Raw genomic sequence first — 27,670 nt, 5'->3', positions numbered from 1 at the left:
TAATAAATTTTACAAAAGAAATTTAATAAATCTCTTAATAGTGCTAATCATAACAAAAGAAATCAGTTGTTCTAACCTTGAATTTGAAAGAACCAGTTTTCTAATAAGACTCTACTCAGATAACCATAAATCATTTTAACATAATTTCTACATATTACTTTCACACTAGCTAAATACCTGAATAATAAAAGCCACTTATGAGTAAACAAAACAAAACTGTAAGCGCACAAAGTATTCTTTGTCATAAAACCCACTTACACAGTCATATTGCCAGCTCCTCTAATTACTACTGGATCAGGCACTAAAGCCACATAATTTTCTTCCATATTTTCTTCATGTTCCTCTTCTTCTTCATAAATGGCATCAAAATCTGCCATTCTTGAATAATTTTCTAAAGCCCGAAAGGTGTCAATAAATTATCATACCGCAAAACCAACATACGAAATGCAAATAAACAATTACATTTACCAATTGTGAATGTGAGAAGTAAATAATGTCAGTTTGGCCAACATTAAAATATTTGCTATTAAAAAGTACTTTCTTTGTATTAAAAAAACTTTCTTTGTTAATCTTAATTATAGAATAATATTTCCAGAGTGCATTTATAATATGAGTCAAAGTGATTTTCATTTTTAATTATCAGTGTAATACTTAAAGCAGAATTTGCTAGAAAAAGAGTAAAACGAGGGCTTTAGAATTTAGCTGTCACAGTGACCTGAAATCCTTATCCAGTCAGCTGAAAAAGTTGGTATCAGCTGATATGTTGTAATCCTAAAAATGATTGCCGATTTTATAAATGAATTTTTATTTATCATATATTAATTTAATCGAGTTAAGAATTGGCATACTCCCACAATTTACTAATATTTAAAGTCTGAGCGTACAATCAAGAAGTAGATTACTGTTTTTTGTCCAGAAGATGGAAGTTACAGGGGCCAAAATTCAGGACGATATGAACAATATACCATTAGCAGACGATGATCCACAAGGTATTTGCGTTATTTTTCATTTTCAGCTTAACAGTTCATGCTTTTTACGTGATCGTTTCATAACTTATGTTTTGTGAACTGTAATATCACATTTGTTGTCACTGTAATTATATGTTCTATTAACAAAGTTTATTACGAGTTGATCAATTTTTTGGTTTGTTTATTTTTTTAAGGTCACTTGTGTAATATTAATTTAAAGGACGCTAAAATAAGTATCATTTTATACAGAAGTATTACCGATTTTATAAATTAATTTTAATATTTATTTCTTATTTAGATAGTTATTATTTATAAACCTCAGTCCAATCTGATAATTAATTTGCAGCAATTATTCATGAAGATGGTGATATAACAGAAGCATCAGATGCTATGATGAGAGGTCGAAGTCTTGATTCCATTCCTTCTACATTTACCAATGGTAGTAGCAGTCCTGGACCAAACAGTAAGTTATTGTGGTTTATTTTAATTTAAAAACAATACTTAAACTAATTTAATCCATTTCCCTACTTTTATGCATAATGATTTTTATATTTATTATTTTATATCTTAATAATGTAAATAATGGTTTAGTTTTTATTAAAGGAATATTTTTGTTATTGTTACACAAATAGCATTGTCAATTCTATAATATTGTATAAATTTTAAAAGTCGTTTTATTATAAAACAATTGTATTTAAGTAAATGAAAATCTTTAAAAGTAAACTTCAATCCACATAACTGGTAAGGAAACTGAATATCTTGTACTTGGTTGTAAACAAGTGGCAAATGCAGAATTATTATTGGTTTAGAATTTCTTTTACATTTACATTTCTTTTCTTTCTTTTCTTTTACATTTCTACACTTTTGTAAATCATAATTTTTGTATTGATTTATTTAATTAGTTACAGTTTTTCATTTGCTTAAATAATTATAAATAAATTATTGTTTTTACTTATTGAACATATACCTTAGTAAATATATATAACTTAAGGTACTTTGGAAATTATAGTGCTGTTTATTATGATTTTTATACATGATAATTAATTTAAGGTTATAAGAAGATTTAATTTATTATGACCATTAATCTATTAAAACAAGCAAGTTTAAAAATTGGTTAATATTTTAAATGCAAGGAAAATGTGCTTCAAGAAGATATTTTTAGAACAATTATATGTCATCATCATCTGACAGACCTCTTTTGTTTGAAAATGGAAACATACTAGATGTACTGGGTGCATGATTATGTAATATTTTTTTTTTTTTGCCTCAAACTTTGTTGTCTTTTATCAAACAAGCGTAAGTTTTATGTTAAATTCCATAACTACTAGAGATGGCCAGATATATGTTCCAACGTATTACTGAAAGTGACAGCCATCAAAGTATCAAGCATCTCATGTCAACCTTATTAGAGAACGTGAAAAGGTAATCATTGTCTTCACTAAGTGTAATGTGCTGTTGTAAATTAACGTGTCATTGTAATTTAGACAATATGCAGTCCAAATGATATCTTCACTTTGTTCATCATAAGAACTGCTATACATTGAAGACTATTATTATTCTTAAAGAGGAAACTCTAATTAGTGTCTTTTGTTTCTTGTTTGCTTTACATGTGTCTGCCATACTGACTGGGATAGATAGTGAAATCGAGTAAATTGTTTTACTCCATCTGTTATAAAGCAGTGTATTTATAATGTATCTTATTAGGGCTTAAATTATTTTTTCCCTCAATTAGTACATACTTTTTCATAGATATTCATTTTGGGCAAAGGCCTTTGTTTGTATTTATGCTCTGTTCTTTATTTATTTTAGCAGTTTTGATTATTTATTTCATATTAAATATAAGAGTGAAATTTTTTTTATCCTTCTGAAATGCATGTTAGTAGGATTTTTCTTATAAAAACATATCTATTACTGTGATTTAATGTTGAAAAATATATATCCAAAGTTGATAAAAAAGATTATAATCTATGGATGAAGCTGTTAACTTAATTGATGAAAATCCGTAACAAAAGAAAATATATAAATATGCATTTGATTTTCAGAAAATGATTCTATAATTTTGTCTTTTGCATTTTGTGGAAATCAAATACATATTTGATTATTTTCTTTTTTAAATTGTTTTTTTTATTTCAGTTTCTTGTAACACTGATATTCATCACAATTCTATTTTAATTATGTAAAATGATTAACTGAAATGTTCTATTATGTAAAACTTTTGAAAATAATTAAAAATGGGAAGTTTATATTATAAGATATGTGGGCGGTATATAATGTATTATGGGCAATAAGAAAGAAGGAGAGAAACTGGATTGAGGCTTTTGAAATGTGGATATGAAGAAAAACAGAGAAAATAAGATGGATGATAAAGTGAGGAATGAGAAAGTAATGAATAGGATTAAAGAAGAAAGAGCACTTACACAGAAGTAACAAAAGAAAAGGAAACTGGTTAGAACATGTAGTTAGAGGAGGTGAACTCTTGATGACTGCAGTAGAAGAAGAAAGGAAGCGAGAAAGAAAAAGGATGAGGTTAATAGTTGAGGTGAAGATTAGAAACTACAAGGGAGCAAAGGAGAAGGCTTGGAACAGAAGTGAATGAAGAAAAAGATGGTATAAGGGATCTGCCGCCAGGTAGTCCACCAGATGAAGATGATATAATATTTGTTAAAAAATTGTTGTGATATTTCAATCAACCTATTTCAACTAAAAAAGGTAACTGTTCTCATTGATTTCTTGAATGCCTGTTGTTATTAAACAATTATTAAACATAATATAAGTTTTTTAAATTGCTGGTTAACACTTTCTGTTACATCAGCAGTTGTGTAAAGGATTAAATTTTTGCTCATTAAAACATTAAATGTTATTAATTTCTGTTAACTTTATACTGTTATAGTTGCTCACTTTATCAATCTCTTATATATTAAGTAAACTTTAATAAGTGTAGGTTACTATAGTCTAAAGTTGCTTCAACCTATACCAATCTACACCAATTAAATTTTACTTATTAAATAGAGTTATTGTTATATATTCCATGCAATAACAACTTTTGAAATATCATTTTTACTGCTTCATAACAACTATAATTCTAGTCTTAGTAGTGATCCAATCTCAAACATTCCTTAGATAATATTAACAATTAATCTATAATCAATTAATTTGCCCTACTGATACAGGAATTCAAATTTAAAATTGATACTAGATGTGAACTAGTGTCTTGCAGGATCAGTAAACACCTAATCACCAATATACTAATCACCTGCCCCTCAGACAGCATTTGTTAATTATTCATTCGTTACCTCAGATAAACTTGAGAAGAATATGCTTCACATTAAATTTCACAATCAAATTCTTATTGTTAATAGCATGTAACATTATATGTTTTTTTTTTTTCATTATTCTCAGAACTATTTGAACCTTGCAAATTCACAATGTACAAGATGTCTGTTTAAAAATTCAAAAAATTGTATTTATTGCGTACTTGTTTGACAGTTACCTTTGATATAGGCTTTTTTTTAAGTAGGAGTAGTCTTTGATGATTCCTAAACTGAACAAAAGACTAATTTTATCCTTTTTGCTATTTTGTTTATGTTCAGTATTATGTATAAGTAACATTTCTCACTTGTTTTATCAGATATATGTAAATTAAAATTTGCACTACCAAAATTTTAATTTAAAAATTTTGTTAAATAGATTGTTAACAAAGGCAGTATTCATAACTAATTTTTGTCAGCATTTAAAATGGTTTTACTTTAAGTATCATTTTTGAGGAAACCCAACATTATTTGTTTTTTTATTTATAAGGAATTTTTTGTTCATACTTAAACCTTTAATCTTATTTATCTAGTTCACTAGTAGATTCTTTCATTTCTTATTATATGTTCCTGGGTAACAGCTATTCATAGAATCCCAATCAGAGAATAAATTCATATGTCTGGATAAATCCCTGTGGCCGATGTACAGTACATCAGAGAAGTTCCTGTAATCTTAGATTAATACATGTTGTGGACTTGTACGCATTTTGAACATTTATATACATTTACAGTCCACACATTAATTTACCAGACCAATGGAACAATGAATCATCCAAATTGTCAAAAGAAATCTTTTGTAAATAAAGTTTATACCTTAAAATAAAATAAACATGTAAATAGAAAGTTGAACTTTTATTTATGAATTATTTAAGAATTATTCCTTGCTTATGATGCAAAATATCACTTGTTCACCTCATTACCTCCTAAACCTCTGTTCCTAGAAAATAAAATATTACTAGAGGGGAAGTCATCACAGAATCCCCACGTGAGGTGGTGTTTACAGGATATTTCCATGAATTACATATCCTTTCTTAAATGTAGCCATATTTTATAGGTATTTTAATGTAACAATATAAAATGTCCATAGAAATAATGTTATCTTCTGTTGGTTTCTTTTTTCTTGAAGAAAGTTTCAGTTACTTAAACATAATTAATTTTATATGAAATCATATAAACCTTTATTTGGTTCTAGAGACAAATATGGTAAGTGAGTTTATTGTAATTTTATTTTATTGTGTAATCTAGTCACATACTTTAACTAAACGAAAACCTGAAGGGTGCCAATTTAAATTATAATTTCAAAAACATTTCTTTAAAAATTAATCATCTTTTTTTATAACAGCTATTATGTTTATGTTTTTAAAATTAAATATATAATTTATATATTTTATTGTTTTTTTAAAGGTTTGGATCCAGATATTAGCCCAGATGAGCAAGAAGAAAAAGCCCGTCTAATTTCACAAGTGCTTGAACTTCAAAATACATTAGATGGTATGTTTTGTAAATTGATAAATTTTTTGCATTAACAGAACTTTTTGTAATTCATAAAAATTGTTATCTACATACTACTACTTTTCCTTCCAGATTAATTTTTACACAGAAATTATTTATGTAAATTATGCTATTTATATAAAAAAAAGTCAGCATATGTCCTGCCATATTTATTAAATATCAAAAGGCATTCTAAAAAGTTGAATGGTTTTTATTGAAAATAAATATTACTAGTGTTGAATTATTTTAGAGAAAAAAAATCTATATTTTTTAACATTTAAACGCAGTGATTCTCAACCTTTATCGCTTCATGAGCCCCAAAAAGTACAAAAAATATATAATGAGTAAATACCCCCCCCCCCTCCAAATGAAAGCTAGTTAAAACAATTCAACTGCATTGATAGCGACAGGTATGAACATGCATGTATGAAGTGTGCAAACATGAACAATTACAGATTCCAACTTGATGTGTACATGCTCCATGTAATTTGGTCTGTTGGTGTAATATTCGCTAAGAGAGCATCATGTTTGAATTTGCTATGTTAAAGTTTGAACATGTGTTCACAGTAACCTAAAAGAGGCGTAAGGGATTGCAGATTGTAAGTTTTGAATGTGAAGTATGTATCAGGTGCCTTTATATAAGTTTCTAAAAGTACAATTTCATTGAATTTTTAATTTTTCTAGTGTAACTCAAATGGTGCAATTATTATTATTATTTTTTATTTAGATTCTTATGCAAAATGGATAAATTTGTGAAAAAACAAAGTAAGAAATTTACATCCAACGAATCAATTGGTAAAAAGATAAAATTTTACAGTTTTTGACAGTTATTAAATTATGGTTTTGCCTCACTGGATGGAAAGCCACAGTGCATTGTTTGTTTTCTAGCCCTCCAATGAAAGCCTGAAGCCATAAAATTAATTTGACACTTGGAAACTAAACATCCCGATCATAAAACCAAACCCTTGAAATTTTTTGAAAGAAAATTACATACTTTAAGAAATCAACTAGCTTGTAAATCAAGCCATACTGATAAAAGTACATTTGAAGCATCTTATCTCATAGTATTAAGAATAGCTAAGATGTCCAAACCCCATACAATCACAGAAAACCTCATATTATTCCCTGCTGCAACTGATATGGTCAGTATTCTAATAGGCATAGAAGAAGCAAAAAAACTGAATAAATTCCACTTTCTAACAACACAGTATCAAGGCAAAACGGTAGCATGGCTGCCAGTGTTTGCAATTAGATTATTCAGCAAGTGAATTTTTTTTATTCAGTTTGATAAATCAACAAGTGTAGCAAACATTTTCACAGTTATTATGTTTTGTGAGTTATTAATGTGATAGGGACAGATCAATCAGCAGTTTTTTTATGAAGATACTAAAAACTGTAACATAGATTGGACAAAATGTATTGCAGTATGTAGTGATGGTGCAAAGGTGGTAAACAGGAAAGAACTTGGATTTCTGAAAAAATTAAAAGATTGCCTTATACTGAGGGTGGATGAACACTGCTTTCTTCACAGATATGCTCTTACCACAAAAAATATACTAGAAAATCTCAAAGAAATTTTTTGCAAAGCTGTAAAAATGGTTAATTTTAATGGCTAAACTATGTGATAAAATGGACAAAGGGAAAAATTTCCTCTTTTCCTTACAGAAGTCAGTTGGTTAACATGGGGAAAATTTTTAACCTGATTATTGGAATTGAGATGAATTAATAATATTTTTCCAGGATAAATAAACACCATTCTCAATGTTTTTTACAGAATAATGAGTATACGTTGCTGTTGGCTTACTTAACTGATGTATTTTCGTATTTAAACGACTTTAATGTGAATTTACAAGGATCTGATGAAAACATTTTGTTAATGTCAGACAAAGTTCATGCTTTCATTAAGAAACTTAATATTTGGATTATTCACCTTAAAATCAAAAATTTTGATATATTTTCACTCGCTTACTGTATTGAGAAAATATTGGATGAAGAAGACACTATTTTTCACCACTGCATTTGCAGTAATAAAAAACTTGTGGAGTATTTCCCCGAAGATAAAAATTATTTCCCTGAGAGATGGGTATGGATTCCTTTTAGTGAAAATATAGTTGCACCTGTTAAGATTCACAACCAGCTCATCAAAATGTCTGTCGATAAAACATTACAACTACATTCATATGAAGATTTAGATATGTTTTGGCTTACTCATCAAAGTGAATATGGAAATTTAGTCACAGAAGCATTGAAAATATTAATCCCTTTCACCATATCTTACCTCTGTGAAAAGGGTTTTGTCTATGGTTCCACTAAAAACTGGATGTAGGAATTGTCTTTTATCACTTGAAAACAATTTTATTTTATGCGTTTCTAATATAGATCCACATATGGAGAGACTTTTAAATGAAAAAAAAAAACATGCAACCACCTCATTAATTTATTTTCTTTAGATGTGTATCTTTTTTCTCATAAAATGATTTCATTATTGTGTTTGTGTAAATTTTTTATGCTAATTTCACAATCCCCTCTTTAAAATCAGCATGACCCCCCCCCCCCCCAGGTGGAGAAATGTTGTTTTAAAGCATCACTTAAATGTGGTTTATTCTCAAAACATTCCTTGCACTTGACCGCACATTTAGTACTAATAAGAAATCAATACATCTGCAGAGGGCTGCAAGTTGCATATTTATTTCTACTCTGTAAGCTACAATTCTCTAAATTTTATCCATATTTGTTTACTGTTCTCTTTGGTGACTCAAGATGGATAATTTCAGCAGCCTTTTTTTTATGAAAAAACAGTTTTATAACTTGTGAAAAATGTCAAAGTTTGATTGAAATTCACTATTTCATTTAAGTTTGTCTGTTCATTCAGCATTCCATATTTAGTAGATTTTTTAAATTGTTTTCTGATTTTAAATTACCTCTATTGAGGTGTCACTATAAAAAATAACTATAATTTCAGTAATCTTTATTTATTGTTAGTTATATTTGATTGTAACTGTTACAAAAGTTTTCTTCTAAAGAATTCCTATCCATCATCGTGTATTTTGTGTTTGAAATTTTTTCTTTTTAAAGATTTATTTAAGAAATCTAAAATTTTAGTTTCTGCAGAATTTTAGTGACTTTTTTAAACGTTTCTGAATGAAGTATTCTGAATAATAATTTAAAAGTAAAGTCCATTTTTCGTGAAATAGATAATAAAATTGTAAAAATGTATTTTTTCAAAAATTATTTCTTACTTTTTTTACTAGAAAATAGTAATAAAGATTAAATCACATACTGAAAATTGAGTTAATCATATTTTGTTAATAGATTTTTTACCCAGAATTTTGGCAAGAAATGTTTACTTAAATAATCTATTTTAAGGAAAACGATCTAGTAGACCAATAGTTTTTTATTAAATTTGTTTGTCCTTTTTAGAAGCTTATAATACCAAGTGAGTAATTTCAGCTACCAAGCAGGGCCAGGCTGTTAAATGCATTATTTCATAACAGCCAAGTAATCAGTCTTATGGTTTTAATACTTGTAGATTATTTGTGGTATAAAAATGTATTTATAAGAATTTATTTTCTCAAAAATAATAACAAAGCAACTACACAAGCAAGCAGCCCTTGTGGTGAACTGAGTGAAGTTGACTTTTTTAGGTCTGATTATCCACCTGCATTTCAATGGGCTTAGTTTGCTGGTATACCAATGTCCTTTTGGCTAAGTAAAGAAGACAATAGGGAACCACTTCAATATCCTTAGTAACCCAGGCATAGGTTGATGGTTACTCTTGAGATGGCTGTGTTATTTTCAGGAGTGGCATGTTTCTTGGGTCAAGTTACCTAAAAATTAGCTGTTATGGCACTATTGGAAACAAATATATAGAGAAAATATAAAATTTATGCTATGAAATATTTTTAATGCTTTTGCTAGTTTAAACTTGCATAGCATGTAGTGTTTGTTCACTTAATGTTTACTAAGAATATATCACTGCTTGGTATTAATTTTTATGCATAAATATTTGATGGAATAACACTCATAGGATGTGATTTGTGTATTATGCTGTGGATTTTTTTTATTGTAGTTTTACATAGTTTTATATGAACTGCAAACAAATTAAATGGAATATTTTTATTTACTTGTTCTTTATTGTAAATTTTTCAAATTGTACCTGAGTATATACTTCAGATGAATCTTGGATAAAGCTAGGTTTTTAGAATCTAATTTTCGTTACTTCCAGTTTGAACAATGTTTATCAAACAAAAATGTGTTACACAGTTGTAGAACATGAATTATACTTTGTAGTTATGGTATGGTGTTTAGTGTTTCTTTTTTTTTTTTTTATTCAATATAAATTTTTTTAATCACAGATTTGTCGCAGCGTGTTGATAGTGTAAAAGAAGAAAATCTTAAACTTCGTTCTGAAAATCAAGTTCTTGGCCAGTATATAGAGAATCTCATGTCTGCATCAAGTGTTTTCCAGTCAACTTCACCAAAAACTAAAAAAAAATAAAATAGTAGATTGAATATAATAAAAAGAAAAAAAGTATGTTTAATTTCTCACAGCACACTGCGCCATAACAATAATAATAATAATAATAATAACAATAAAAAAATAATTGATTGTCTACAAGTCACATTACTGCTGCTTCCAGTAATTTATATTTAACAGATTGTTATCAGCAAGACAATTTTTTTTTAAATTATTTATTATATTTAAGTTTTTCTTAATGTTTGTATGAACTATATTGTCGTCGTAGATCAGTAATATGTTCATACATTATTGTCATCGTGCAAGTGTTAGCTTTATACTTTTAATTGGTTTTTCACTTTATCTCTTTTGTTACTGAAGCAACTATTTTTTTCTTTTTATTATTATTTTTATTCTTTAAAATTAAGAATATTTTTTAATACCATACAAATTGAGCTTTTTTTACATCTTTGTTAATCTTTAGATCTGTTATTGTTTAAAGAGATTTTGTTTTAATGGATTTGTTATTTTCTTGTTTTTAGTTTTAAACAAGATTAATTATTTATTTTATTTAGTAATGCATTATTAATAAATAAAGTAAGACTGTGATTACAAGAGGCAATTAAAAACTTATCTTAATTTGAATATAAGAACTCTTTTAAATGAAATTCATAACTTTCAGATTTAATCATGTTTGATGTATGCTCAGTTTTACATCTTTGTTATTTTCTTATTATCTTTCTGTCAGTAAAAAATTCTTTAAAATTGCTTGATTAGAAGATCTGTTTTTTCGTTTGTCATCTTTTTTCTTTTAAAATAACATTCTTGATTTTAAATTTCCCACTTAGAGAAAAATCAAAAGTTTTTTGAAATTAAGATGAAATGAATGTTAAGAATAATCTGAATTTATTTTAATCCAAGAACTGTTGGATTGCTGACTGGATGATTGTAATTTAGTGTAATTGTTCATTTTTTAAAAATAATTTTCTCATAAAAATTGTAAAATTCAGTAGATGTATTATTGCTTTTCTTGCCAAGAAGTAATTATTGTTAAGGGACTTTTTTTTGTCCTTGATTTTATTACACAGCTCTTTGTGGACATATGCATTCATATAATATTTGTTATTTGGATGACTTTTCAAGTTTATAAGTCTTCAGTTTATAAATAAATGTCCCTCTGTTATCTAGTACTTATGCAGGAAAAAATGTTGTATGGATAATTAGACTGGATCTATTTTTTCAAAGGTAATAAAATTTTCAATTACCTTATGTAATAGATCGTGGTAATCCAAAATTCACTTTACATGGTTTTCACAATATATGTACACATTTGAGGATTAAATTTATTTATGAGGTATGCTCAGACAATTTCAGTTCCACCTTTAGGAAATTTGTGAAAGCTTGTAAATATTTTATTTGCTGAATTAACAGTAAACGAAAAGGTTTTTTATTAATACTATTTTTATTTTAAATTAACACTAAATTAGAAGTATAATTTTTTGTTTTTATACAGTGTGACAAGGTGTACTAAGAAGTGGTTCTTGAATTCCACTGTTATAGCTGTCTGAATAAATTGTTATTATTTCCTACATAGTATAATTACTTGATAAAAAAAAAATGTTTTAAAAGATAAGATCTTTTCTCATTTCTAACACAGGTTTTTTATATTTAAAAATGGTTTTCTGTTAGGGGAAGGATTAAAAAGATTATTTATTATATTTAAAGTGATATCATCTATGCAAAGAAGTTTAGAAATAAATACTTATTTGTTTCTAACCAACTTTATCTGGTGATGTTTCTGTACCAATTATAATTTTCATAATTAGCGATTTCTTTTCTTGATTCTCCTATATTCTGAAAATATTTGATTTAAGAGGGTATTATACTCTTCTTTATACCTGCAAAGAGAAATTTGCTTGATGTATGGTGTATATATTTATGTATGTATATATATTTTTTTCTTTTTATTTATGAAACTTAATTTTAATCTCTTTTTTTATTTTAAAATCTCTTATTTATAATTAATTTATAATTTACTTATTTGTTTAACATTTTATGTAAAACTACTACAAAATAATTTAAAAAAGTAGTAACAAAAGTTGCAAGTTGCACTTTTAAGTTAAAAAGTTAAAAATAAAATCTTTCTTTTACTTTTAATCTGGCCTGCTAAAATTTTTTGTTAACGTTTGTTACATATTTTTCAGCTTTTCTGCTCTTGTTCTCTAAAACGTTAGCAAAATTCAAATTCACAATATAATATCTACGCTAGGTAATGTCACAATAATGAAAATTATCTGTTTAATACTTAAGAATGCATTACTATAGACATATATAATTTTAAACAGCAGATTTTTAAAATGTAGTTAATTTCAATTTTCATGTAGTTATAATAAATGTTATTTAATTCAGTATTTTGCCTTTTTCATTTAAATTGATTATTTTTATATGGTTAAGATAATTAGTATTATTTTATTTTTTGTTATTTTATATTCTTATATTGATATTTTTTCTTTATTAATTTATTGTAAAATATATATAATTGGTCCTTATATTTGAAGAGGTGACTTTCAGTTTGTCCACAAGCAGCAAAAAACTGTGGCTAATAAATGGACAATTATTTAAAAAATGATTATATCTATAAAATTAGACAAAAAATCATGCATTCTTTTTGGGTAAACATAGTCTTAAGATTCTTTGTGGTTACTTAAAAAATCAAAAAGAAAATGGACAACTGCACTTAAAAAATCAAAAAGAAAATGGACAACTGCACTTTAAATGTCAAGCTAGGACAAATTGCTTTTTGAAACGAAATTAAGGAACAGCAGAGTGTATGTGCAATAGAAAATACGTTTCTTGTGAAAATAATTGTCAATTTTTATTATGATAACAAAGGATATTATCAAAAATCTATAAAATATATATCCTCTATAAAATCTTTACAATTACAAGTTACTACTACTTCTTCTTCTTCCTCCTTATAGTAGCCTTGTCATCAACAGCACTTTTCAACCACCCAGACCTTATAATTTCTCCCACACTTTCCCTCCATACCAAACAGCTTTTTTAAATAATTTAGTCTGGCTTTAGGCAAAACACGCCCTAATCCAATATTTTTAGGAAATAAGTGGCTTAAAGAATATTTTTTTCATTAAAAGGCTAACAAAATGTTTTGTTCTGACGTCTGAAGTATAATAAGGCACACCTTTCACTTTTAGAACCCACTTCTAAAACCCACTTTTGTTTGGGAATTTTTTAATAAAGATTCTTTTATATCCTAATTCCTTTCACTCTTTTAAGGTTGACACATATTATAATGACATTATTAATGTTAACCATTTGCCAGTCAATTTCTAGTTTCTTCACCTCACAAACCTCAGAATAATATATATCCCAGTATTTCTCTTTATTTAGGATTACATCGATCATTTTAAGTTTTGTTTCCGCTCTTCCAAAAACCTTGTCGGCAGGGAGGAAGAATTGGTCTCTAACAGGGAAGTGCATAATAATTAATGCAGGTGCATAGTTGGTTAACCATGCCATTAGAACATGGTTAGTGTGACTATTTTTGTTTTATCCACCACACCATCAGAAAACAGGTGTATGGTTGTGATAGCTGTTAAATGTTGACTGAAAAAATAAATCCCCCAAGGCTGAAGATACTTCATTTGGACCTCTGTGTTTCTTTTTCCAGCCAAGTATAAAACTATGGTGTTTTCCCTTCTAAATCACAAATGCATAAATAGTAAAACAAAAGTTGTCTAGAGTAATAAACCTCTTGAATTGGAAGCTTTGGCAAAACTTGTACTTGCTGTAGGTCGAAACAATATCCTACTTCAGCAACACCATTATTTTTCACCTTTTTTAAACAACTATAAAATTCATTTGATTACAATTTATGAGCTTCTAAATCAACAAGTAGTTCATTTTTAACTGCAATATAATTTCATTTTTTCTTCATACACAATAACTGCAAACGTCTGTTGTAGGCGAGCCAAAATCTATATTAAACTTCAATTTAAAAATACGGTAGAAAAATTTATAGTTTACTTTAAATGAATCAGTTCAATTAAGATATATTTTCCAGAACTTGAAAATGTCTAAATCAATTGACAGGTATATTCTTTTGAACTTATTCCTACCATAATTGCTTTCTCTTCCACACAAACTTTGAATAAATTTCAAGATTGAATGTTTCTTCCTTAACTGATTTCACAAATTTATGATTCCCACCATGATTCTGTAATTCCAGTACCTTTTTTAATGTTTCTTGCCACAGACAGAACTCTTCTTTGAGAAAACCCCAGGAGCTTGAAGAAAATACTTTTGACAGGTAGTTACTGATCTGCTCTGGTCAACCTTTCATAACCGAAAAAACAAAACAGTGCTTCAGAATCTAATTCATTAAAACATTAGGCCAACGAATTCTTCTGATCTGTCTTTTATATTCTGATTTTAAATAAAATCAGTGGCATTCCATATGCAGATGAAAACAGTAGTCATGTAATAATATTGAAAGCAGCAGTTACACCTAACCTAAAATGAAAGTCACTATCATCATCAGTGATGATGATAAAACAAAATGATATTAAAATAAAAAGATAGCACTTATAAAAAGATTATTTAAAATGACAAAAAACTTACCATGTATTCTACTTTCAAGTTATGAGATTTTCCTTTTCATAGCATCTTGTCTGTAGTTTGCTAACAATTAGCATGTGTGAAATTTTAATAACTTTTCAATTTTATTTTTTTCTGAGTGCAATTTTAGCCTCATGTCTTTAACAACTTCATTGTCAATATTATCACACTGAAAAGTTTTGTCATTAACTTCTGTGCATGGTTTTTCAAATTCTATATTTACAAAATGATCACTGTATCTGCAGCAAAAAATGTACACAATTAATTACTGTAAAAAATTAAAACACTTCTTATTTACAGTTATAAAAGGTTAGTATACATAACAATTTAAATTCTAGATCGTGGACACCGGTATTCTTTGGTGGTTGAGTTTCAATTATCCATCTCAGGAATGGTCGACCTGAGATTGTATAAGACTACACTTCATTTACATTCACACATATCATCCTCTGAAGTAATACCTTAATGGGGTGGTTCTGGAGGCTAAAAAGAAAAAGAAAAATGTGTACATAAGAAAGAAATTGACTTAAATGAATTTTGAAGTTAAGAAGAAAATATACCTAGATGAAAGTAAATTTAAATTACTGTATCAAACTAAATATTGATTAAAAACATACTTTTTTTATAGTACTGTAGGCCTTTGTCTAAATAATTATCTACCTACAGTAAAAAACTTACAAATTTGTATGACCAGTTTATTTAAATAAGATATTTTTATGAGGAAGAAGAAAATTTAAAATAATAATTTTTCAATCCTTACCTAATAATTTTTGATGTTCTGTTGAACTTAAATTCTTTTTTCTTTTTATTGTTTCCCTGTCTACATCTCTCACAGCAGAACTGCAAGTACCTTCAATCTTGTATATTAATAATTGTGATCAATTTTTATTGTTATTTACTTCCTTCTCTTCGCTTATACTATAAACACTAACTAGTAACTACATCACCTTCATTAACCAGTGCTCAAACAAACAGCTGCCAAAAAAATCAGCTGGTAAACATACTACATTTTGTTCGTCAAAATGGACGTACAGCATTGTGAATGTCAATGAAGGTTGGACAAACTGCAGTTTGAATGTCACTCAAGCTTTTACCTTAACATTTCTATAGGTTCTAATGCGTTTTGATTGTCCAAAATCACCAACAACATAGCTAAAGTTTATTAGGAATTATAAAACCAGTGGAAAGGAAGAAAAATTTGGACAAATTGTGTTTTGAAAGTCATCTCCTCATTTAAGGTAAATTGTTTTTTATAGAAATGGATTTATTTTGTTGTTTAGTTTGTGTTGTTATGCTTTTTATTAGAGATTATGATGTTTACTAATTGGATAAATTCAGATTATTTTTATTTAGGTAGGTATTGACTGATAATGTGTTTTTAAGCCTGTAATGTGTTGCTTTTTTACTTTTTTACTCATTTCTAATGAAATATTTTCTACCAAAAACAATTGTAATTACATTTCACTGATTATCTTTAAGTAAGCGATATCATAACCATTAAATAATCATTTTTATATATTATTATTTTCACACATTTACAAGCTTTGGTATCTAGCATCTTTGACACTGATATATTTTTATATGTTACAATCTCATAATCCAGTAGTATATGCATAGTATATTTTTCATAATCCCGTAATATAAAAATAGAACTAAGAATTTCTTTACAGTAGCATGTTTTTTCCTCCCGCATCTAAAAAAAAATCTGATAGGTTGAACTCAAGTTCTGTACCAAAGCATATGTATGTCATATTCAAGAATTTGCCATTCTAGCTTAGTCTGAGCCTAAAGTCTATAATTAAGTATTGCTATTTTTATTTATTATTTTTTTTAATAGATAAAGCATTTAGAAGAACAAGTTTCCAGTTAATTCTAACCAATTATGCTTTTGAAAAACTGAAATATCTGGATTAGAGTTTCTTCTGATGGACTCAGATTGCAGGATGTTCTTTCAGGACATTTACACTTTGCTGACTGGGTAACCCAGATTTTTAAGAATTTAAAAAAAATTAAATTCCTGGCCTGTACAAAATAAAATTTTTTATCATTTTTTTCAAATGTCTGCCCAGAAAAATATTTTTAATGCTCGTTTTCTCCTTGATTATTGATAATGACCCTTGTTTAAGTATTATTTATACTATACATGGCATTCTTTCAGTTTATAAGTCTATCACAAGTAGGATTGCTGTTGGCTTCAAATTATAGTAGTTTGGAGTGCTATTAAGTATCTATAATTTGTAGTGTTTGTTCATATGGTATATGAACTCAACTTATTAATTGAATAAAGATTGCACTAATCTCAAATATTTTATAAAAGTTTCTTATCTCAAAACTCAAGCCAATTACTATTACTACTACTACTACTATGCAGGTGTTACCTACAATAAATATTCATTTAGCTGTGGAAATAATTACAGGAAAACTGTTGAACAATGTTTCTCAAAAAATAATTGTAAAAGATTAGTTAGTAGTAGTAGTAGTAGTAGTATACAAATTTTGTTGTGTTTTGTTATATATGCAATCATAAAGAAGTGCACTGCCTTTTTTGTTTATTTTTGGTGACGCTACTACACACACACACGTGTGTGTGTACATTTATTTATTACTTATATTTAATATTACGTGAACTGTATTTATTCTCTTTTGTAAATTAATCTCAACTTATATTTTATTAACTTTTCTTCTGGAATCTCAGGAGAGGAGCACTCTCCTGAGTGAAAATTCAATATAGTGCTGGATATCTGAGCTTGTACAGTATTTATATTTTTTTATTTATTGAACATTCGTTGTTTCCTTTCATTTTATAATTTTATTTTTTACTACTTAAAACATAGTTATGTACAGAGTTTTATAATTGTTGTATTACTGTAAAATAATTTATTGATTTCTTAATGTATATTTTGTTTTTTTGTACTTTTATATAACTACTTTGATGTACTCATTCAGTTCATTTAAATTATTTTTTTTAGTATGTTTAAGCATTATTAGTTTATTGATTAATTATTGTTTAAATAAATATTTACTCACGTTGTATATTTAGATAAATGTAACTTAATTATTTATTTGTTAGTTTATTTACTGTGATGTTTGTGCAAAATGGATGCCAGATATAATAAAATTATAGTTATAACTATGTATTATGATAATAATTTTATATAATAATTATTATTATATATTGTAATTTAAAGTGTATAACTATTATATAAATAAATGAAATTTATAAGCATAAAGCACATGCTACTATGTAAAATGTACATTTTATTGTTTTATATATTATTAAAATTATAAAATTTATGACTATAAATGAATATTGTCTTTTAATAATAAAGGCAATAATATAAATATAATGTGTTTTTTCAATTCATTTGTTCTCACTTCAGTAAAATGTTTCTTATTGCAGTTAGCAACTCTTGTTTAAATGGCATAAAGAGGAGTATGAAAATCAGTGATGGATCATGGTGGACAAATTAATTTTTTTTTCTTATTCTGGTATATAAAAATGATCAAGTTCGACTATATAGGATCACTTTGGTCACTCTATTACCCAAGTCTCTTCGAAGGGACTGTTCGGGCCTTGCCGCCATCCCAGTACTGTTTCATATGTTTCAATCTTTGTGCCCTTCTGGTGTTGAAAATGTTTATGTTGTGAGTTTCTTTCTTGTGAGTGTGAAGCGAATGTTTTTGTCCTTGATCTTTTCATTTAATTTTATTCTGGAGTGGTGTTGGAGCAAGACCAATTTCCTTCAGATCCTCTTATTTCTCTGATCTATCTCCATCCTGTCATGATGTTTTTCGAGTCTAGATTGTACTGTACCAGTTGTTTCAGAAGTCTCAAATCTTGCATCCTCATGATGTGTCCAAAGAATCCTAGTCTCCTCTTACGCATGCATGGTTTAAATGATGGGTTCTAAATCTTTGTATACAACTTTGTTGGACATGATCCACCACTTGCTGTCTTTGTGATACTTTTGTTGATGCAGGTTTTTCCAAATCTTCTTTTGATTTTCTGAGTCTGTCTGTCTTTTATTGTTCATTCAGGTTCAAGGTTGATAGCTAAAGGTTGATAAGGAATGCCTCTTATTTGCTGTTCCTCAGTTTGAGGAAATACATTTTTTTGAATAAACTTTAATTGAAGGAAGCAGAAAAATAATTATTTTTAATAATTTATGTATTTTTATTGATATATTTATTACAAATATGTTAAACTATATAAAAGCTTCTCAACAAAATATTCAAAAAATAATTTATTAAACAATAAAATAAATGTTTTATAAAATATTTGGAACTAATTTAATACTGTAAATAAAGTTAATACTACTTACAAATAATAATAATAATAATAGTGTATATATATATATATATATATATATATCTTCTATAATACTAAAGTAAAAAAGTTTGTAAATGTCATTGAAGATATTTTTTTATGCAATCCTATAATAATATAAACTGTCACATTTTCCCTTCTGTAGCTAGATATTACTGTAATGCTGCAAATTCCAATGAAATAAAAACAAAGAAAGATGCATGCATATTCATATAGTTATGAAGATTATCCAGTTACTACCAACAAAATGTGTAATAAAAAGTAAACTGTGTGTTTAGCATTATACTGAATGTCAAAGAATCTTGTTTTTTAAAAAAAAAATTTTTTACATCGAATGTGATATGATGTATATGCTATCTCAAAATACTGCAGCTTAATCATTAGAAAGGACAAACAAAATAAAACAGATTACTCATTTATTTTCATAAAAATCTTTACAGCCTGACATATTTTATTATTCATAGATAGAAGATTATTATTCTTAGAAATGCAGATATTATGCAATTTAATAAAACTACTGATTAACCACCCAAATCTAAATTACTTATGAAAGATTAATTTTGTAGCATATGAAAAATGCCAAGCCTGACCATGAATCAAATCCAGAATCTTCTGAATAAAAGGTAGAGATGCTACTGTTCTGCCAGAGGTCATTTTATAGTAAATAGATATAAAAAGCATTCAGCTGAGAAATATTACTGAATTTCATTCTCCTAATAAGACAATTTAATTAATTTTCTTTCTTATTAAGCAATTTTTTTTATTTAACCAAATGTATAATGACATGAGGGAATAATTTGTAATTATATGAATATGCTATAATAGTTGGGAAACATTTTATATTTTAAAGATTTTGTCCAAAGTAAGCTTCTCCATACTGCCATTCCTTCCACAAATAGTGCAATTAAAAAGGAACAATGCAGAAATTATTATTAATTGCTTAGGGGAAAAAGTGCAGCTGAAATTTTCAGCTTATTAAATAGATAAAATAATTTTTTTTAGCCAAACTGTAAATAGTAAAGTACTACAGTGTTAATACAATCATGCAGTGTGTTACCACTTATTTATCTCTTCCTTTGAGCTGCAGACAACTCAGCACATATCAGTTCAATTGTACAGATTGTATATTATACAATAAGCAAGGGATCCATATTTTTCTCCTAATATCAGAGCATCCATCACCAAAGACATTTACAAAAAAAAAAAATAGTTTACTATTTATAATATAACATACTCTAACTTGTAGTAAAAAAAAATTAATAAATGGTATGCAGCTAATATATATATATCTGTGAATGTATCACTCTTAAAAACACTACCAAAATAATTAATACTTTTAATTGATAATACAAATTTATCTATATGCTAACATATCTTATAATCTAATGTATCCTGTAATATTATATATATGCTGTCATTTATCCATTAACTTAAGTTTATTGGTCAGAATTTATTCATAGACTAAAGTGAATTATAATTTTATTCATAGTCTAGTGAAACTTCCAAATGATGTGTAAAAATGTTACCCACTACATTTTGAGAATTGAAGATCCCATCAATTGAAGGGAGGAGGCGCACTTTAATCAGTAAGCACCAAAGTTATTAATTATGATCTTTCTGGGGAGAAAACAGAAATTCCCAGACAATTCTACTTTTAGAGCTTACAGTTTGCCAATGAAATAAATACATACCTCACTGGTTGTTAGGGAATATCACAAACAGAACCTATGAAGAGACACAAGTTAACTTTATAGGGGTAAAAAGGAGAGTACAGTCAAGCACAGCGAAACAGCCTTGAAATAATGAAGAACCTCTCTTACTTAGCATTACTCTTACTATAGGAATTTTTATATTTTATTTAGCATAAAAATCTGTACTGCAAGAAGGAAAAAGACAATATTACTACAAAATCAAAAACTATGTACAAAACAACATATGTTATCACACAACATTGGCTTCCGTATAAAACAGTGATAAATTTGAACAGCATTTCATGACTATTTTGGTATTTAACAGTAGTGCAATTTCTACTTTAATTGCTATTGTGAAATTGTGAAATTAATACTTTTAATTGATAATACAAATTTATCTATATGCTAACATATCTTATAATCTAATGTATCCTGTAATATTATATATATGCTGTCATTTATCCATTAACTTAAGTTTATTGGTCAGAATTTATTCATAGACTTAAAATTTTAAACTTTAAGATTTAAAAATTTTTTTTTATCACGTATAAAATTCAATTCTGTATAAAAAGGGGCATAAGATTGTAATTGATAGGTCCAGGTATAATGATTTGTGCAGCAAATCAGTAGAAAGTAAACACAATAGTAATTTAATACCTTTTTACAGTACAAAATTATCTTTGTAAGTTAGCGATGTTTGTATTAGAAGAAAGTTTAGTTTTTTGTACTTTATGTAATTAATTAGCCACTTAATTTTTTAATTAAAAGTATACATAGCTGAAAACTAGGCAATGGATTGAGTAAGAATAAAATTATCAAAATGTTTTTTTAATTTATTACTTACTATTCAATGAAATAGTTTTTGTTCGGGAATTGAAATATTTCGGAGAAATAATCCAGAAGTATGGCCTTAACAAATTGTGATTAGAAACAGAATTTCCAAACTCAAAAGTACATATGGAATTACAAAAAATATTTACATTAAAAAATGCCTTTGCAAAAACCTAAAAATCAGGCACTACAATACAGTTAAAAAACCACAATATCTTTACACCAGCAATTGCCTAAACTTAAATATAAAAGTTAAAAATAGAAAAAAGAATAATTCAGAAAATTCTAGGCCCAGTTTACGAAAATGGCAACTTCAACTTTTTAGATTTCCCAATCATATTACAAAACAATATTTAATTATTATTATAAAAGGAAAACTGAAATGAATTGGATGAAAGAGGTTAAAATCAATATAAAAAGAACCAAAATATATCAAGAAATGAAATAGCAGACATAAAGGTTTATAAAGAGAAAATTGAATCAATACAGGGTTTTCAATAAAAAGAAAGGAGAAAAGATAACTGTGCTCAAGAATGGTCAAAAGAAAGAAAACAGCAAGTTCAAAGAATGAGAGAACATTGGGCAAAGAAGGAGAACATGGTCTTTTAGAGGGCAAAATCGAAAAGAAAAAAAATAGTTTTATATTTTTATATATAAAATGTTTTCTTTTTCTAAACCAGTAAATATTGTATTTACATGATTTATTTTTGAGTGACCCCCAATAGTAAGAATGAGTAAATGTCTATATATCAATAAATTTTTTTAGATCCTATTGATTTTCTACAGGGTTTAGGTCAAAGTTTACTGAATGAACTTTTTTTTTTATAGTGATTAAGGCTGACAGTTTTACCTGATCATAAGATTAGTTCATTTTAAGCATCAAAGAAAGTTTCACTGTTTCAGTAACAGAAAGAGGATTTTTTTTTATGTAAAAAAATTTACTGTGCAACATACTTTTTACTTTGTTTCATTTTTTAATTATAAGCTTTTACTTTTGAAGTTAGCATAAGACAAATATTTAAATTTATTTCTGATTTATAATAATAATTACAAGATATAAACTACTACTTTTCTATTTTTTTTTTCTAATTCACTACATAAACACAAATAAAAAGTGACATTTTTGTGTGATACCTGTATATAATATTTAATTGTAATTGATAAAATATTCAAACAGATAAAATGACTAGATAAATATAATTGTTTCCTAAACAAACATAACAACATAAATAACTATAAAAATTTTGTATTCTATAATTTTTTTTTTAAATTTAAAATAAAATTACAGTAACTGAAAATATTGTGGCTCTGTGGTCTATGTCTATGAAGATTAACAGTACATGTCAGTTCACAGTCTTCCTCAAGATTATCTGTCAATCATAATGGTAGTTGCTACAACCTTTTCAGTCTCACTTTTTTCAATTTGTTTTTTAATATGTAAGAATTTGTTACTATTTCATTGAATGATTCTGGAATAAAGGATAGGATTTTTTCTTTATAATTTAATTATTTTATATCATTATAATTACACTAAAAAGGATTATTTTGTCAACCTCATTTTGTTAGAATAATTATCTGAAATAACTATTTCTTTTTACTTTTCTAAAGGATCTTAATATAATCCAGAAACTGATACATTTTCCTTATAGCTATCTTATGCTTTCTTATAACCATTCCTGTTTACAATCCCCAAGTTTAATTCTTTTTCATTATCTGTTCTATTAAGTCCCTGTTCTCTCCCATATTCTTGCATTTTTATACTGTTATGTATTTTTTCCCTTCAATTTATTTTGTGGAAAACCATTTTTAAGAGGTTTTCACTCCTCATTTGTTCTTTAGAAAGTTTTTATTTCAACATAACATGATGCCTTTCTTCAAACAAAACTTTTCATTTAACTACTTTTCTCTTATGCACAAATATTTCAATTTTTCACTTTCTAACCTCTTCTTTGTAGTGTTGTCTGATTCTAATATTTAAACTGCCTGAATTTTATGTTTGCTTAGTAATTTTTTAATTAGCTTTATGATAATAGAAAGATGTTCCTTATTCCTAGCTTATTTTCAATAAGTCTTAAGTGAGATCAGCTGAAAATCAATGATACTACGTCCAGAAATGTTCATTTTCACTTGATATTACAATAAAAATAAAAAAATTATGGTATATTTACATAATATGAATCTAATTATATATTTGCTCTCCTTTCATATTTATTTATAAAAAATAAAATTGTTGTAGTACTTGATTTACATTTTATTAATTTTATTTTTTTTTAGTTTTAAATATTTTATGATGAAATATTTCTATTTTTTATGGTATCCAGTGCTGACCTTGTGAAAGTTCAAATTTATGAAATAAAAATAAGTGGAAAAAATAACTTTTTATGATTCCAATCTTCTAGGCAAAAATTGTATAGATTTTTGGCCCCATCTTGTTCTGTTTCCAGGTTTATGTTTACCACTCTTTTTTATACCTACATACCATCCAAGATGACCAAATTTTCTTGAAAGGTATGTATTATATTGTCCAAGAGGTCCTTCAACAAATATTGTTCCTTGTTCTTCTTTATTTGGCTGTAATTAAAATTTAGTTTTTAAATTATCAATCAATAGTTAAAATAAACAAAATATAAAACATCAAACACAGATTTTTGTGATTATAAAATAAAATGGTAAACTACTTAATTTTAAGAAAATTAAAACACATCATCACAGGATTGATAACACCAGTACATAAGGATTTTAATCTAAAGTAAACAAAATTTCTACTGGTACCAAACCATTGTCACAGTAGAAAAGAAGTTAATAATTTGATATATATATATATTAGAGTGGTCCAAATAGGGCAAAATTTTTGTCGAAAAACGTGCACCCCCTGATTTAATAAGAACGCTAGTTGTCAATTGATTGACAGCGATTTTGACAGTTACAATGTGTCAAAATAAGTTTTTGACTTCAAATTCGTGTTCTCCGACCCCAAAAACCCTTATATACGTTATTTTTGAAGTTTTGTGATGAAACATGCTAGCGCTATATCGTCACGACTTGAAAATAACCTAAAACCCATGTTAAATCCCCTTTAAAATTCAAGTGGAGTGGGGGATGACTTTTTTCGAACGGAAAGGGTTCAACGCGTCAAAAATTTTGTTTTTGAGAGTACTTTTAAATCAGGGGGTGCACATTTTTCGACAAAAATTTTGCCCTATTTGGACCACTCTAATATATATAACAGAATGGTTTGGGAATGAAATGTTACAAAGAACTCGTGATGTTCAAAGTTTTTTTTAATAACTGTTTGTAATAATGGTATTAAATTTACTGGGGAACACTCCTATTGCAGATCAAGTATTGATTGCCCCTAGAAGATATAAAGTTTCTTCAAAGATAAAATTAATACTTAAAATATCTCATACCAATATAGAGACAATAAATGCAAATTGCAAACCAATATTAGTAACATCCTTGATATCATTGTATACTTTCAAGAAAAAGGAGATCTTAGCACATTAAACATTATGAAGTATATATTTATAGACAGTATATTAAATGAACAGATACAATTCAAGTTTAAATACACTTTTGATTACATTCTAAATACATGTCTGCCAAACTCTGAAATTACTATAGTGACAGGCTCAGGGAAAAGATCTATCAGTCACTGAAGATGGCTGGAAAAGCATCTGAGTACATTATAACATGACTTTTGAATATCTGTGTTTATTCAATTTGTTTTAGTTTGTCTTTAAAAAGTTGATAGATTTTCAAAAGTTAATTTAAGATTTGAAATAATAACCACCAATTATTATGTTTGGGTATTCTTGATAATCCCGAGAATGAATACTAAGTTTATTGAAAATGCTTTGAAATAAGATTTTTAAAATCATTTTATTACACAATTCAATTCAGATTGTTACAAAAGATTAAATTTTTAATTATTTTCAGCAAACTTATTTATGTAACTGTTAGTACTGTGTTAATTGTATGATTAGAAAAAGGCTGATAAAGGAAGTTTACTGATTAACTGGCAATTAGTACCCTACCAGTCTTCTATTTTTTTTCTAATTTGATAATGAAGAAAATATAACATTTTTAGATAACAAAGTTGTTAAAAAACACAATTATGTTATTGTTTAATATATAGCATATGTGAATTATAAATACTAATTGTATTTTTAATAGTGATTAAAGTGGCTGGTAAAATTATCAATTTTGTTTTTGAGATTTCAGGTAAGTAGTTTAATATGAGAAACTTCAGAATATTAGTAATCCAAGTTATTATTTTAACAAAGATATATTAAGAAATAAAGGAAAATTCTACTAATAGTTTGCAATGTCGTCATATAAGGCCTCTAAAAATCTTTGCTGTATTAAAGCATGTGTTATTTTAACGATATAAATTGTCAGTAAATTGACAAATTTTAATTTTTTGTTAATTTTTCATAAATACCTCTCCGTATAATTTTCCTTTCTTATTCATTGCAAGATATAAATTTGCTTCTTCTCCACGAATTCTGACTTCACCAATACCGGCAGACGAGAATTCCATAATAGCTGAAAAAAGAATTCAAATTTTATTTTTCTTTACAAAAGTTTTTTTAAAAATATTTATTGTTATTTCTGAAAATTATATAATGGAGTTTTTTTATTAAAACTTTGAAAAGTGAGATAATTATTATTTTTATAGTAGGGTTTTAATAATTGTTTTGTTGTACAATTTGTATATGTTTATGGAGCAGAAGGAACTCATATTCTTATTCCATAATCCATGTACTTATTGCCGATGGTACTGCTTTGTGTTACAGTTGATGTTCTTTTCCATAATCCATGCACTTATTGCCGATGGTACTGCTTTGTGTTACAGTTGATGTTAGTGATATTGTTGATGATCAAAACAATACTCAAGCCAGGCTTTGACTTTCTTTTTCTGTTTAGCCTCCAGAACCACCGTAAGGTATTACTTCAGAGGATGATATGTATGAATGTAAATGAAGTGTAGTCTACAGTCTCAGATCAACCATTTCTGAGGTGTGTGGTTAATTGAAACCCAACCACTAAAGAACACCGGTATCCATGATCTAGTATTCAAATCCGTATAAAACTGTCTACTAGCTTTGACTTAATCCTACGGTAGGTTTGATGGTTTGTTAGTGATAACTGATAGCTTTACATACAAAGTTATGGTTGAATCAAAGCATTTGTAATTTATGTTGATATTCAGAAATTAATAAAAATAATTTTTTCTTACAAAATAATGTACAACTATTTTATTACATCAGTCTATTAAATGTTTCACTTATATAAATACAAATCAAATTAGCTGTTGCACTGGTATTAACTGTAATAGAAAGTCAACATTCTACATGAAAATACAATGCTTTTAAACATCCTGATCTGAATGTCAAATGTTATATTTACAGGCGTACTTTATTCTATAATTATAATTTCAAAATCAGCCTCTAAGAAATGAAAGAAATTTTTTTTTAAGACTAATAAACAGGATGAAATCCTTCAGTTATTTTTTTCTGCTTAAATAAATTAAGTTTTTTTTTTTACTTCCACATGATGATTTTGAAAAAAATGTTGAACAGTATCAGTTACCATGTGAGGAGACAACTTTTGATATCCTGGGGTATATTAGGAGAATGTAATTTTTTATTTTGATAAAATTTTTATCTTAAACTTAATAGATCCTTAGAAAACATCAGAACTACAAAGAATTCCCTAGAATGATTTAACTGCGATGTGACTCTCACATCTAAACAGTTTTAACGACTGCCTTGATCCAGGTTCTAATTTTTGTTTGCAAACACCAATGTTTAAAGAAAGAATTACAATTGAAGCAAAGTGTAATTTTTTTATTTGATTTTTTCCCTTACATACCAAAGGATGAAACTTTAAAATTTGTTTTTTCAAATATAACAGAAACTTGAACTAGCATTCTTTACTTAGTCAGCTTCCAGTAA

General features: G+C 27.0%; 3 protein-coding genes across 4 annotated transcripts in view; 1 reads left to right on the top strand and 2 right to left on the bottom strand.

Annotated features, from left to right (window-relative positions):
- The window catches only part of LOC142327468 (cysteine-rich hydrophobic domain-containing protein 2), a 50,880-nt gene extending 50,380 nt beyond the window's left edge, over nucleotides 1-500 (bottom strand). The window contains exon 1 of the mRNA XM_075370577.1: nucleotides 259-500. Within this exon, the coding sequence (XP_075226692.1) occupies nucleotides 259-377 (119 nt within the window). The 5' untranslated portion in view covers nucleotides 378-500. The remainder of the gene's footprint in view (nucleotides 1-258) is intronic.
- A 232-nt stretch (nucleotides 501-732) lies between these two features.
- On the top strand, nucleotides 733-10,371 carry LOC142327699 (short coiled-coil protein homolog). The gene is made up of 4 exons (XM_075370954.1): nucleotides 733-989; nucleotides 1,315-1,431; nucleotides 5,681-5,767; nucleotides 10,123-10,371. The coding sequence occupies exons 1-4, from the start codon at nucleotides 920-922 to the stop codon at nucleotides 10,263-10,265; spliced, it is 417 nt and encodes a 138-aa protein (XP_075227069.1). The 5' UTR covers nucleotides 733-919; the 3' UTR covers nucleotides 10,266-10,371.
- The window catches only part of LOC142327698 (fibroblast growth factor 1-like), a 33,793-nt gene continuing 16,249 nt past the window's right edge, over nucleotides 10,127-27,670 (bottom strand). The window contains exons 3-6 of one of the 2 annotated variants that reach the window (XR_012757068.1): nucleotides 26,155-26,258; nucleotides 24,039-24,281; nucleotides 14,865-15,100; nucleotides 10,127-10,251 (exon numbers count right to left, since the gene is read on the bottom strand). Coding sequence is in view for 1 of the 2 variants with exons in the window: in XM_075370953.1 (XP_075227068.1) it covers nucleotides 24,090-24,281; nucleotides 26,155-26,258 (296 nt within the window). In the remaining variant the exon portion in view is untranslated. Of the gene's footprint in view, nucleotides 10,252-14,864; nucleotides 15,101-19,505; nucleotides 24,282-26,154; nucleotides 26,259-27,670 lie in introns of those variants that run through there. The other variant, XM_075370953.1, reaches the window with a different exon arrangement.

Source organism: Lycorma delicatula, chromosome 7 (genome assembly GCF_047948215.1).
Source record: "Lycorma delicatula isolate Av1 chromosome 7, ASM4794821v1, whole genome shotgun sequence".
NCBI classification, from domain to species: domain Eukaryota; kingdom Metazoa; phylum Arthropoda; class Insecta; order Hemiptera; family Fulgoridae; genus Lycorma; species Lycorma delicatula.
Note: the sequence above shows the minus strand (reverse complement) of the source record. Positions and strands in the feature narration are given on the sequence as shown.